We start from the raw sequence: 14237 nt of genomic DNA on the forward strand, positions 1-14237 counted from the left end.
TCTCCAGTCCTTCCTGGTGGATTTTTGTTTGCTGTTTCCCTGTTAACAAGGAACATGTCTTCCCTGGTGGGCCTGAGGGCCCGTTCTGGGTGGGACTGAGGTTTTGTGTAAACAAGGCAGCTCGCTGGTGCTTAACTTGCTATGTGTTCCTGTTGATGACAACCTAAACATTTCATTTGGTGTGGAGAGAGACCGAAGTTCATATGATGAAAAACCACTGAGACTAGGCACCTGTTCTGGCAAGAGCCTGGGCTCCTGGCAGGGCCTGCTGGCATGGTGCCAGGGCCTCCCTGCATGGTACCAGGGCCTCCCTGCGTGGTACCAGGGCCTGCCTGCGTGGTGCCAGGGCCTGCCTGCATGGTACCAGGGCCTCCCTGCATGGTGCCAGGCCTCCCTGCATGGTGCCAGGCCTCCCTGTATGGTGCCTGGCCTCCCTGCATGGTGCCAGGGCCTCCCTGCGTGGTACCAGGGCCTCCCTGCGTGGTACCAGTGCCTGCCTGTGTGGTACCAGGGCCTGCCTGCATGGTGCCAGGGCCTCCCTGCATGGTGCCAGGCCTGCCTGCATGGTGCCAGGGCCTCCCTGCATGGTGCCGGGGTCTGCCTGCATGGTACCAGGGCCTCCCTGCATGGTGCCAGGGCCTGCCTGCATGGTGCCGGGGTCTGCCTGCATGGTACCAGGGCCTCCCTGCATGGTACCAGGGCCTCCCTGCATGGTACCAGGGCCTCCCTGCATGGTGCTAGTACCTGGGCTCCCTCAGGGATCATCCCTGGTACAGCCCTCCACTCCCTACTTGCGTTTCAGGATATCTGCATCTTATGGTTTGAGAGTGTGATGCTTCGCTGCTTCTGAAGGACCGAGGGGAAGCTTGGCAGGGACTGGTGGAATTCCTGCTTCCCTTGGTGTTTCTGCCTAGGCTGCCCGCGCCTCTCTCAGCCCTGACTCTGCTTTCCTTGCTGGTTCCCTTCTTTTCCTGTCCTGGGCATCTTAGGCTCTGCCTTTCCTGCACTCTGAGTCAGTGAAGGAGCCCAGCAGGGGTGTGTCACAGTGTGAAGGAGCCCGGCAGGGGTGTGTCACAGTGTGGAGGAGCCCGGCAGGGGTGTGTCACAGTGTGGAGGGTATGGAGGAGCCCAGGCATGTGCTGAGGAGGCCTGGGAACTAGACCAAACCTTCCACCAACCATGTTTCTCTGAAAATACCCGAGCTTAATAAAATACACTTAACCTTCTGAAATGCCATCACAAACGTGCCTGTATCATGGACAACATCAACAGCCTGGAGCATCCCTGGGGAGAGCCCTGCTGGGGGCTCTGACCATTTGTGAGCTCTGCCGTGTGTCTGGGCACAGAGCTGTGACATGGGGCGGTGCTCATGTGCTCATGTATGTGTGTGCTTGTATGTGTGCCCGTGTGTGTGTACATGTGTGTGTGAGTGCCCATGTGAGCGTGTGTGTATGCCCGTGTGTGTGTACATGTGTGTGTGAGTGCCCATGTGTGAGCGTGTGTGTGCCCGTGTGTGTGTACATGTGTGTGTGAGTGCCAACGTGTGAGTGTGTGCCTGCATGTGAGTGTGAATGTGTGTGTGTGTGCAAATTTCAGAGCCTGCATTGTGCACATGCCCCTGCTTCAAGGAGTTGTGAGGCTGCTGGCTGGGCCCTTGAAACCCTGGATGTGCAGGGTGGAGGGACACCTCCCCTACCTCGCACGGGCAGTGCAGCATCCAGGTAGGACTGCTCGCACTCGGAACTGGACGTGCCCTGCAGAGCATCCTCTCCTGCATGCTCTTGTGAAGTGGGCCCCGCTGCCTGGACCACAAGCCGGTGCTTCCAGTGTGAATCCATTGTGGTTTGCGTGTTGTTGGAGTTTGTCCTGCCTCTCAGAGGTCTCCCAGGAGTCTGCTAGGTGCCCACCAGTGGCTGAGCTTGTAAATATTTTGAATATGTTCCTTTTTTCTGAAGACAAAGAAGAAGACATGGTTCTGTGGCTTTAATTCTGCCCTGTAACCCCTGGGGGCCTGGGCGTCTGGCAGCTGTGGTCTTGTGAGAGCCTCTGTGCCTTGGCGCAGCTGCTTCTGTGGGCTCAGCACCTTCAGTCCGGTGCACGCTTCACTTGCAGGCGGCCCGGCAGCTGGTACCTGCTCCACCCGCTGCTGCCCTGGGCAAGACCTGGCTGTTTGGGCTGGGTGGACAGCCCTGGGAGCTTGGGAAGCGTGGTCACACACCCAATGTCCCGCCTAGTATTGGGAGCGTGAGCAGTAAGTGGGAAAGACAGCAGCACTTCTGAGAACAAATGAGAATGGTTTGGGGGTGGAGGGGAAAAGCAAAGGAGGTTTTGCTTGCTGGCCTTGAGGGAGAAAGTGGGCAGAGTCCCAGAACCACGTAAAGTTCTCCAGGGAAGGAAAGACTAAGGAAAGAAGCGAGCATCGCTTTACAGCAGGTGATCCTGAAGCGATACCATTGATGGAAAACAAGTTCGCTGAAGTGTACCTGCAGATTGCGCTGTGTTGGTAGATGACCCTGGGCCACTCACTGCACTGCAGAGCAGAGTGTATTGGAGGACTTACTGGTTCTCCCTTATGTGTGGCAAGAGTCCACGCACTGGGGTCACTTCCTGCTGTCCCAGGCCATTTGTTTTGGAAGCAAAACAGCCAGGGCGTGAACTGTGTGCACACAGTGCTACCAGTGGCAGCTTGCTGTGTTGTGCCGCACTGCCAGCCGCTCCCTTCCACATTGATTAACGGACGGAAGTCTTGCAGGCTGCCCTTCCCACCTCAGGGGCTGCTGGGGCAGTAATCTATGGTAAGTAAAGCTTTCTGGATAGAGGGCACAGCGCTGGGCAGGTTTCTGAGGTTCACTGTTAAATGCTGAGGTTCACTGTTAAAGATTTGAGAAGAGTAAACCCCACCACCCCCGTGTTCACAGCACCCTTCCCTTGCTGGGCAGGCCTGAGGGAGCGCCCAGTGTGCAGGCGGCTCTGGCCATTGAGGACCTCACACGTCCCTGCTTGTAATGAGGCCTGTTAAGCAGAGCCTCTTTGTCAACATGTAACCTCACTCTTGCTCACGACTCAGGCTGCCACCCCAGCCGCTCAGGAGGCTCGGCGCCGTGTGCCCTGCAGCGGGGCCTTACATTTTTAATGCACCTGGCTGGAATATTTATGAAGCTGCATCCCCGGGAGACGGTGCCTGTGTCTGCTGCCTGTGGCCACAGGATACTAACTGGCGTGGCTTCACTTTTCCATTAGAAGAATAAAAGAATAAGAATTTTTAAAAGTGCATGCATACTCTGAAATGATTTCTGGTTTGGTTCTTGCTACCAGAAAGGGACAAGCAGCATGTGTTGAGGGTTGACCCTGGGTTGAGGGTCATTCAGGTGGGTTCTCCCAGAACAGTGCAGTCCTACTCTGTTCACGTCCCCCCGTGCCTCGACGGCTGTGCTGTGGGGGTGTCAGCTGCCTGCACGTTCCTACAGAGTCCCACAGCCTGCTCCGAGCTGCTCGGAGTGAGCCGCGATCCAGGCTCATCCAGTCTCTCCCTCCTGTTCCTGGCAGTGCAGCCCTGGGAGGGTGCCTGGCCATGGTGAGAGAGGGACACTGCCGGCAGGTTCCTGCAGAGCCGCATCGCCCATGGCTGACTGACATGCCTTGGCCTCTACAGGGCCTGCTTGGTGCTGTGGGGCCTGGTTCGCCCTCCTCTGCCTCCTCCTCCACACAGCGTAAGTCCAGGGCCTCTGCAGGCCAACTGTAGCCTTGGGTGGAATTTGGTCCTCGCAGTGACTGAGGCATTGGATTTGGTTGTGATCCACTGTACGGATGGGGTTAGGGAGGCTCTGGCTCCCTCTTGTGGCCTCATACAGCAGCTGCCTGTCCCTGGGCTTGCCCGTCCCCCACCGCCGGGGCCTCTCTGGCCACATGCAGCATGCAGCCCTCATTCCCCTTGACTGCACGAGCAGCCTGGTGGGAGCAGCCCGGGCTCTACAGAGCTGCTAGTGTGCTGTCCGCCACGACCAACTCCAGTTTCCTATCATAGAAGATGGGACACGTACCTGGCACCTGCTGCCCATGGTGCACATTAACATGAAGCTGGTTATTACGGGTCAGTGTTGGTTTTCAGTATCACTTTTTAAAAAGGGATTTTGTTTCACAGTTTAAGATTAGCAGCGTGGCAGACACCATAGTTTCTTTAGCCAAAACTTGACTTTATATTTTGTTTTAAATGACTTTATATTTTACACATCTTATTCTGAGAAAATTTTAAGACAGTAGTCTTAATTCAAAAACAGAAGCCTGAAAATTAATATGTATTCACAGGATGCCAATATTCCAGTAAATTTATGTTTGTGTGTGTATGGATGCACAGGAGGGCCAGCGTGGGTCGCCTGCGTGTGGGAAGGTGAATTAAGAAATGCTTGTTTGTAGGGTCCGGCGGCATGGCCTAGCGGCTAAAGTCCTCGCCTTGAAAGCCCCGGGATCCCATATGGGCACCGGTTCTAATCCCGGCAGCTCCACTTCCCATCCAGCTCCCTGCTTGTGGCCTGGGAAAGCAGTCGAGGACGGCCCAATGCACTGGGACCCTGCACCCTCGTGGGAGACCCAGAAGAGGTTCCAGGTTCCCAGCATCGGATCGGCGCGCACCGGCCTGTTGCAGCTCACTTGGGGAGTGAAACATCGGATGGAAGATCTTCCTCTCTGTCTCTCCTCCTCTGTATATCCGGCTTTCCAACAACAATAAAATCTTTAAAAAAAAAAAAAAGGAAATGCTTGTTTGCATGCACACCAGCCTGGAAGTTCATGCGTAGATCTTTCATGATATGTATCTCCACAAACTTTTTGAAGACCCTGTGCACACAGACGTATGCACACACGTCTTATCTTCTTAGGCGTGTATTAATCCAGTTGGCACTGTCTTAGCTTTCAGCGATTGTAATAAAACCTCTGATTCTTAAACAGGCCTTCAAAGCACGTGAGGGTGAACCGCAAGCAAGGCACACATGTGTGTGTTTAACATTGTGGTGGTTTTCATTTCCAGAGCCCGACAGGAGAATGACGTGGTCGACTCGGCGCCTCAGTGGGAAGCCGTGCTCAGGAGACAGAAGGAGAAAAGCCAAGTGGACCCCAGCAGCCGGCGTTCCAGACACCGATCTCGCTCGTAGGTGGAGCCTTCCTGCCCCTTGCCCTGGCATGGGGTGGGCACAGGAGTGAAGTACAACCGGGGACTCCAGCATCCCACATGGGAATGCCTGGGAGTGAGGCCGGAGCGCTGCCGCACTGCCTGCCTCCCCTCCAGGGAGACCAGGCCCCTGCACCTGCTGCGCTGTGTGGAAGAGGTGGCCGTGTCAGCTGCAGGGTAGATGGGTTCCTCTCAGGTGTTGCTTATTTTTGGCCAGGAGCAGAAGTTCTGGAATAGTCTCTGAAGGCAGAGAAGTACCACCCAGTTGGCTATAGCCTCTCTCAGAGGGGCTGGCTCAGACTTGCTGAGAGATGGGAATGGAGGAGTGGGCGACTGGCCATGGAGAGGGGGATAATGACCCCTGGGTCTCAGCCCCTCAGCTGAGCTGGAGACCATGCTGTGTACATGTGTGGCGACTCCAGACAGCAGTCATGGAGGCGGCAGGCAAGTGTGTTAAAATGCCACAATAGCTGGGTTACTGTGTGTATATGCACTGGGCCCCGCTTTTCACTTAGCACCCCAAAAGCCTGAGGTGGAGGATGAGGACAAGCCCCATGAGTGCTGTTGTCGGAGCTGCTGGCTCTCGGGGCGCCCAGCCTCGCCCAGGACCTCGTGAGCCTCAGTTTGTGGCTTGTTGATGTTCGTTGAGTCACAGGTGGTTTGCCAGTCGTGGGAAATCAGCGTTGTTTAATCCTTGGGACTTTTCCCTGCCTAAAAACTGTAACTGCTGGCCACTTCGGAACTCAATTTAGTATAAATGCTTCGTGGTTCTAGAGTGTGAAGCCACAGGCCAAGCTCTGTGCTTTTAGGAGCAGCATTTAGGCTAGAAGGGCTGCTTTGGGCTGGGCGCGTTGGACCTGGCGTCGGTACTGAACCTTCAGTGTCCTGGAACCGGGAGCCTCCCGGGGCTTCTCCATATTAGTGCTGGTTGGGCTGTGGCTCGAGCAAAGGCTTGGCATATGGTCTCATGAATCACACAGGAGGTGTGGGCAAGCCAGATCCCACAAGGGGACTCCTCCCCAAGAAGTAGTTTCTGATTTTTAAGGCAGATGGTTTTATTGAACAGCACAATCCCTGGGCTGAGACCAGGCCTCGTCCCCGCCCCTCAACTTCCTTTGAGTTGACTGAAAGGCCTTTATCTAGACAGATCTCTGCTTCCCACAAAGGAAAATGCACTTGGTTGATGCCAAGCCCGGAAAGCCACGTATTGTGTTCTGTGGCCTCAGGTCATCGTGGATGCCCCCGCGGTGCCCTTAGTACCTGAGGAAGATGATGGTGTTCACATGCCAACACCCTCGGGTAACTCCTGTGCCAGGCACATTCGTGGGGTGACATTTCCAAGTGTGATGGCTTTGCTTGGCTCCAGGCCTGTTTATGTTTTATTTGGGAGAGTGATACAAAGGGAGCAGGGAGGAGAGCAAGCCATTCCCAAGGAGCCAGCCTGAAAGCAGATGCTGCAGCTCCAGCCAGGTCTCCCACACAGGTGGCAGAGACTTGAGTACCTGGCGCATCTCGCTCTGCTGTCCCAGGGGTGTCCCAGACAGGTAGACCAAAAGGAGAGCAGGTGGGTCTCAGCCTGGCAGGCAGATACAATGTACAGAATGCTGCGCCACAACACTGGCCGTTGGACCCATCTCAGAAGACCCTGAAGACAGAGGTGTCACTTCCACTTGGGCAGCTCCCGGTGGCGGGGGGTGGGCACAGAGTGGCAGTGTGAGCAGAAGCCGGGTCATGTCCAGCGTCTGGAGGCCCTTGCTGTGGCCCTCAGATGTGACGTGGGAGTCACACCCCAACACAAGCTGCCATCTGGCCCCCCACCAGCTGCTTTATCTAGTGACAGACACTTCTGCTGGCGAGTCACAGACTGGGCTGCAGCTCTGGCCCCTGCGCTTGGAGTCAGCTCGGAGCACGTGGTCCCACTGTGGGGTGGGGGCCCTGTTGCTCTGAGCTCCCAAGGGAGGCGCAGCACACGGTCAGCTGTGTGTGTTGGGGTGGCAACAGCTGAGTGTACATGCGGTCTTTACACTGGCTACTGCGAGGCTCTCCTGGCTGGTTTCGGGTGGCAGGTGGGAATGTCCCCATCTGAAGGGACGCTGGGGGCTTGAGTGGGCCAGGGTGGCACAGCATCACAGACAGGCATGTTGTTTTCTCTGGTACAGGCGGAGTCCAGACATCCAGGCGAAAGAGGAATTGTGGAGGCACATTCAGTGAGTACTGCTGTCTGCTGCTGGGATCAGTGCCGTTAGAGACCCCTGTCCCCGGGCCAGCAGTACTGCTGTCTGCTGCTGGGATCAGTGCCATTAGAGACCCCTGTCCCCAGGATCAGTGCCGTTAGAGACCCCTGTCCCCGGGCCAGCAGTACTGCTGTCTGCTGCTGTGTTCAGTGCCGTTAGAGACCCCTGTCCCCAGGATCAGTGCCGTTAGAGACCCCTGTCCCCGGGCCAGCAGTACTGCTGTCTGCTGCTGTGTTCAGTGCTGTTAGAGACCCCTGTCCCCCAGGGAGGAGCCTCACCTGGCCAGCAGCTCCCTCAGGCAGCCCCTCGAGGAGTGTGGCCTCTGCTGTTCACGGTGTCAGGCCAGTGTCTTACCCCGGGATCTCGAGCGAATCCAGGCCTATGACAAGCACACAGGGCAGAGAAGCAGGGCCGTGGGGGTGGCCGAGTCTGGGCATAGAACGGCTCCCTCCTGGAGTTTTGAGTTTGCCCTCTTTGGCCTGGGCTGTTGGGACAAGTTGCAGATGGTGAGATGTTGGTGTGGGTGGGTGTCACAGCCTACATTTCCTTATTTCCTTCTAGAAAGGAGCTCGTGGATCCCTCTGGGTTGTCGGACGAGCAGCTGAAGGAGATCCCGTACACTAAAGTGGAGTGAGTGTGTCTCCCCAGCTAGCTAGCGCAGCGTCCAGTGCCCATTCACACCTGGCTGGGGTCACATGGGGCGACTTGTCTTTATGTTTTAACTAAGATGAACTGCAAGTGCTGGAAAGGAGGTAGGATGGTGGGTAAAGCCAGTGGCCGCATTCCGACAGCCTGTCACCACCAGCCACCTGTTAGCTGCTTGTGACCTACCTGTTAGCCGCTCACTAACAACCTGATTGTCCCTGGTAAGTGCAGGAGGGATTCTGATAGTCGCACTCTTAAATGTGAGGTTTTTTCTTAGTGATTAGTTACAAATTTTTTAATTTTTTACTTTTATCCTCACACCAAGAGAGCTATGTTGACCACAAAACCCTGTCCCACTGGCCCTGTCATACCAGGCTTTGTCACACTGGCCCCAGGCCAGCCTCCATCCTACTAACCTCATCACGCCAGCCCCAGACCAGGGACTGTCCTACTGACTCTGTCCTACTGACCCTGTCCCACTGGCCATGTCCTACTGGCACTGTTACACCAGCCCTGGGCCAGGCCCTGCCCTTCGTGAAATCATGGAGCTGATCAGGATTCCTGGCAGCACAGCGGGACCCGGCAGTGGGCGCTACAGCGCAGCTGTGGGTCCACACTCCCTGCTCACTGCTGTACCTCCTGTACCTCTGCTTCTGCCTGGCCCGCCCTTCCCTGGCATTCCCAATCCATTAGCTGATTAACAGCTGCTGATACAAACCAAGAAGTCAGGCTAACGATTCATCCCCTCCCCTGCCTGCGTATATGTGTACCCGTGTATGTGTACATATGTATGTGCATGTGTGTATGTACGTGTGTGCAGTCTGTGTGCACGTATATGTGTAAGAATACTGGCATCACTCTCCAAGTTGATTGTGTCCTTGAGTGACAGGCCCGCAATCACCTTCACACATAATGGCTGAGATACCATGTGGTAGGTTTTCCTTCCTTGACACTGGAGGGAGTTCTACCATAAGGAATCATTTCATTGGAAGTATGGTGGCTGCACGCACGTGCGCACATCCTCACACACACACACAGAAAAGTACTGCAGAGAAGAGAAGAGCTCCACTTTCACATGTGGCCAACAGCGTATTCTGTTCTGGACTTGTGACGTTGCGGCCAGAGGCTGGGCCAGGTTCCTCTGAGTGGCCTGAACCAGGCCCACTGTGGGTCAGGGCCAGGGAGGAGCTGCCTGCCTGCAGCCCACCCTGACGCCTGCTGCCCACCCTGACGCCTGCTGCATTTGCCTCTCCAGGACTCAGGGTGACCCTGTCCGCATCAGACACTCGCATTCGCCACGCAGTTACCGCCAGTACCGCCGGTCCCAGTGCTCAGATGGAGAGCGGTCGGTTCTCTCAGAGCTGAAGTAAGTGAGCAGCCCCGAGCACGTCCGTGCCTTCCCCATAGAACTCTCCAGAAAGTTCCATTTGCACGGTCGCCCCTTCCCAGGGGAGTTCCAAGCCTGCTAACCCTAAAACCTGCTCTCTGCAGTTCCAAGACGGACCTGGTTCCCCCCCTGCCGGTGACTCGCTCCGCAGATGCGCAGGGCTCCGGAGGTGCCACGGTGCATCAGGTCGGTGCGCAGGAAGGCTTTGGGGTGTGGGCTGGTGGCAGCCGAGAGGACAACGCCCCACGGACTTCTGCTGGGGACCCTAACTCCCCCCCGCCCCCAGTCTGTCTTACAGGGACTTGTGCAAACCACAGGAGGAGGGGCCCGCATCCCGACCCAGGGTAGCGCCTGGGCAGGGCTAAGTTCTGAGGAGAGCTGGCTGGCCACAGGGCAAGGTCTGAAGTGATCTGAGGTCTGGATAAGGCCAGGGGAGCCACAATTCTAAGGTTATTTGGAGCCAGAGTTTTATTTTTACTTAATTTTTAAGATTCCTTTTTTTAAAAAATGTGAAATAGTGTTCTAGAGATGTGCAGAGAGAGCGCCATCTGCTGGTTCACTCCCCAAATGGCCACAATGGCTGGAGCTGAGGTGAGCTGAAGCCAGGAGCCAGGAGCTTCTTCTGGATCTCCCAAGTAGGTGCAGGTTCCCAAAGCTTTGTGCCATCCCCTTGCTGCTTTCCCAGGCCATAAGCATGGAGATAGATTTGAACTGGAGCAGCTAGATCTTGAAACAGCACTGCACCTATATGGGATGCTGGTGCTGACAGGCAGAGGACTGGCCAACTACGCCATGCCGCCTCCGAGTTTTACAGATTTAAAAAAAAGATATACTGGTGCTGGTGCAATGGCTTAACTGGCTAGTGCTCTGACTACAAGCGTCTGCATGCCACGTGGGTGCCAGTTTGTGTCCAGGCTGCTCCACTTCTGATTCAGCTCCCCGTTTATGGCCTGGAAATGCAGTGGTGGAGGGCTGAAGGCCTTCAAACCCAGCACCCGTGTGGGACACAGGACAAAGTTCCTGGCTCCTGATTGGCTCAGGTCTGGCCATTGCAGCCATCTGGGGAGTGAACCAGCACCTGGACCTCCCCTTCCCTCCCTGGCAGAAAGAGTGGGTTCCTCCCCGCGGATTCAAGATTTCTGGGCGACTTGCGGGAATTCCTAAATGGTGCAGCACCTGTGTGAAGCTGCCCTTGGAGACATGCCTCCTGGGTGGCTGCCTCTGCCAGCAGGTGGGGCAGCCCAAGGTCCAGTCCCACAACTGCTGGGATGCAGTGTCAGAGCCTAGGAGACTCCACACCCACTTCATAAGCAGCCTCCAGCTGGCTGTCCTTCCCGCTGCTTGGAGAATTCACAATTTGGCTTTATTTTCTTCTGAATCTTTATTTTTTCCCAAATTCATTCCAGAGACGAAATGGGTCTAAAGATAGCCTCATGGAAGAAAAGCCTCACGTGTCTACAAGCAACCTGGCTGGGAAACACACGGCAAAAACCGTCAGGACTGTCCAGGCCTCCCGTCTCAGGACCGAGAGCTGACCCTGGCCGTGCCACAGGAGCCACATTCCTGCTGGATAGGCCTGCCCCAGGATGAAGAGCTGACCCGAGCAGAGGGCTGCGGACTGGCCAGGGTGGCACCACGGGCACCCTGACGGGACAAGTGCCTAGGGGGCCGATGGGGTTAGGGACAGGATGGCACCTCTAGTCCCGACAACCTCCGCCTGTGACCGTCCTGGACCCCGGGCTGCAGGTGGTTGAGGCATGCGGTCAGTGGGGGTATCTTCTACATCATGCTGTCCATAACACTGTATTTTGTGACACTTTGTTCGACTGGTTATTCAGAAATGTTCCTAAGTATTGCCTTTGCTTTCTAGAGTGTCCTGTCTTGTTTTCAGAAAAGGCCACGTCCAGTTAACCTGACCCCTCAATTTGAGCTAAATTGTGCCTGCTACCCTTCCCAGACTGTCTCCTGTCAGGACCACCTGCCCTCGCTCCCTGCAAGTTTGCTTTGGGCAGCTCACCCTCACTCTTCATGTATGTGTTCTGCCAAGATCCAAGGGACCTTGGACTCTGCTGAAGGCCCCTGCCCTGTGCTCAGGCCATGTGCAAGCTGGACACCTAACCAGTAGTCCTCAGCAGGTCAACCTCACCTTACTGTTCTTGAGTCCCCTTGCCTTCTGCTATGGCTCTTCTACGACATCATCCCCCTCCCCCAGCCCAGATCTGAGAGCCAGTGTGCTCAGCATCAAGTTCCCAACTGCTAAGGGTTTTCAGCACAGTTCCCTATATGCCTGAGCAGTTTAAGCAAAGACAGCAGGTGCACAGTCCCCAGAGGGCAGTCAGCTCACTTGGCCCAGACCGAGTGACCAGAACACCAGTGCTACTGTGGACATTAACATAACCCAAGGTATCCCATTCCAAGGTGTCAAGGAAGCAATAAATCACTTAAAACGCAAACCTCAAAGCAGTACACCGAACCTTTATGGCACAGTTGTTAGCATTCTGCAGGCCTGTCACAATCCAGGTGTTCTGTCAACGTCCCATCTCCAAGCTCCCCCAAGAAGGCCCTGAAAGAAAAGATACCCAGGTTAGCCGCAAATATTGACACGTCTTAATGCTGGCACAAGTGCTCATCATACGGCAATACGACAGAAAAACACAAAACACCCTTTTTTGCACTTGACCGCGACAGCATCACCCGCGAGCTCTCCGCCCGTCTCGGGCTGTCCAGACCCGGGCCCAGCCAGCGCCTGTCGCTCGAGCAGGTCCTGCGTCGGAGATATCCAACCTCCGGGCCGGAAAAGGCTGCCAAGCGCTCCATGTCCGCCTTGCTTGACACCACGGCCGCCAGCGGGTAAAGGCGAACGGGCAACACGAAGGCGCGCGGTCACTGCCCAGCGCCCGCCCTGGCCCCCGTCCATGCCGACTCACCTGCCAAGCTTCCGCGGGTCCCACACGCTGCACGGCCACAACCCGCAGCCTCCGCCGGCCCCTCTCCCGCCCGCAGGGGCACCCAGTGCCCAGCTCGGGAAAGGGCCCGCCTGCACACAGGGTCACCCAGTGCCCAGCTCGGGAAAGGACCTGCCGCCCGCCCACCTGCAGGGTCACCCAGTGCCCAGCTCCGGAAAGGACCTGCCGCCCGCCCACCTGCAGGGTCACCCAGCGCCCGGCTCCGGAAAGGGCCCGCCGCCCGCCCGCTCGGCTTATCTACTCGCGGAAGGGCCCACTGTTGGCGGGCGGGGGAGCGCGGCCCGTACCATCGGCAGCTCTCGCGAGAGCGCGGGAGATCGGGAGCGCGGGCTTTTACCTCAGGCTCCCGCGGTTCGGAGACCCGCGCGGGGCGACCTCGCGTTTAGCTGGGGGGCGGAACCCGAGCGCCCTCCGACCCCAGGCTCGGGGCTCCGGGCTGCAGACCCCGCCGCTGCGGCCTGGGTCGCTGACAGCAGACATTGCCCGCTCTTGCTGCCGGCTCCCGGGAGGGCGGTGAGACCCCGGCCCGTGGAAGCACGCCGGGTCGCCATGTTCCTCAGGCTCCGGCGCAGACGCCCGGAAGCCACAGCCCGCCCGGGAGGCTGGCGGCTGACAGTACCCAGCTACTTACAGCTTTGACAGAAAATTTTCAGTTATGCCTCAAAGTGGTTTGAAGAAAAAGAAAACAGACGAGTGGCCATGCCACAAGAACGGGAATGGTGACAGTTGTCTCGGGGGCTTCCGAAGTATCTTAAGGTGATGAGAAACAGACTGGCAGACCTGCCTTAGAAGCCCCCGTGAGTCTGGGGCTCCCCCGGGGACCCCAGAGGCGCGGGCAAGAGGTGGCCATGACGTCCTCGTCTGGGGAAGCCGCCGGGGAAGGCCCGGCCGCGGGTCCTGGCGGTTCTGCAGCTCGGGCACCTGCGCCCTCGGTGATGGGCACCGGGGAGCCCGCGCCCCCGCCTCCCAGAGCGCCCTCAGCACGGGTCCTGGCCACCTGTGCGGTGCGCCTCGCCCCCAGCCTGGAAGCTTCTAGAAGTGAGTGCTTAGGTGGGGTCTTCCTTGGGTGGCTTCCTGTGTTTGCTGTCACTTTCTTTTTGAAAGTCTCTCTCCTAAACGAGTCAGGAGTGAGTAGAGGAAACCTTTGTCCCAGCGATTAAGGCTGGGTGTTCTCCACCTTCCCGGGTACTTCAGTCCTGCACAAGCTGGGTGAGTTCAGGCGGGTAGGCGGCAAGATCCAGAAGACAGGCTGTTCTCTGCAGCGTCCGCTCCTGGACAGCCCCGGCCGACAGCTCAGGCTCCCGCTGTGGCATCGAGCGGGGCCTCCTAAATGAGCCTTTGCTGCGCTTGGTGCGGAGAGCCCACGCCTGCGCCCTCTGCTGCGGGGCGTCCTGGCGCTGGCAGCCTCAGTTCACAGGGCGCAAGGCAGGCTGGTGCAGACGGGGAGGGAGAGAGGTGGTCCAAGAGGGGCTGCAGCCCCGAGACACGAACCCTCCTTGGGGCCTTGCACGGGAGCCAGGGACGAGGGTCTCCGAGCCTGGAGGTGGCCCAGGATGGGGAGCTGGGGAACGGGGCTTGCTTCTGCAAGTGCAGGGGAGTGTTCCTGCCCACAGCCGGTCAGCCAGAGGCAGACCGTCCTAGTCTCCGGGAGCGCCAGTTATTTGTGTTCGGTGTTGGCAAGTGACTCAAGCCAGACTTGAGGTCTTGTAAGAGCTCTCCACAGTGCGTTTGTGTTGATTTGTTATGGCAGCCAAACAAAAACAACAACCCCCAAAACCAAACACCAAAAACCTGGCATAGTCTGGGAAGGGTGGAAGTGAGTAAACCTCCTCATTCTAGCT

At 57.2% G+C, this 14237-nt stretch overlaps 1 protein-coding gene and 1 non-coding gene across 3 annotated transcripts in view; one reads left to right on the top strand and one right to left on the bottom strand.

Moving 5' to 3' along the window:
* Positions 1-11092, top strand: part of EPB41L4A (erythrocyte membrane protein band 4.1 like 4A) — a 99124-nt gene extending 88032 nt beyond the window's left edge. For both annotated transcript variants that reach the window (XM_058677546.1, XM_058677548.1), the window contains 6 exons: positions 5024-5143; positions 7324-7371; positions 7960-8028; positions 9299-9409; positions 9535-9616; positions 10837-11092. In XM_058677546.1, the coding sequence (XP_058533529.1) occupies positions 5024-5143; positions 7324-7371; positions 7960-8028; positions 9299-9409; positions 9535-9616; positions 10837-10965 (559 nt within the window). In that variant the 3' untranslated portion in view covers positions 10966-11092. The remainder of the gene's footprint in view (positions 1-5023; positions 5144-7323; positions 7372-7959; positions 8029-9298; positions 9410-9534; positions 9617-10836) is intronic.
* Positions 11093-12174: 1082 nt separating this feature from the next.
* On the bottom strand, positions 12175-12308 carry LOC118760130 (small nucleolar RNA SNORA13). Its single transcript, XR_004996599.2, has one exon. It is a non-coding gene; the product is annotated as a small nucleolar RNA SNORA13 (small nucleolar RNA).
* Positions 12309-14237: the final 1929 nt, after the last annotated feature.

The sequence above is a fragment of the Ochotona princeps genome, chromosome 19, assembly GCF_030435755.1.
Source record: "Ochotona princeps isolate mOchPri1 chromosome 19, mOchPri1.hap1, whole genome shotgun sequence".
NCBI lineage: Eukaryota > Metazoa > Chordata > Mammalia > Lagomorpha > Ochotonidae > Ochotona > Ochotona princeps.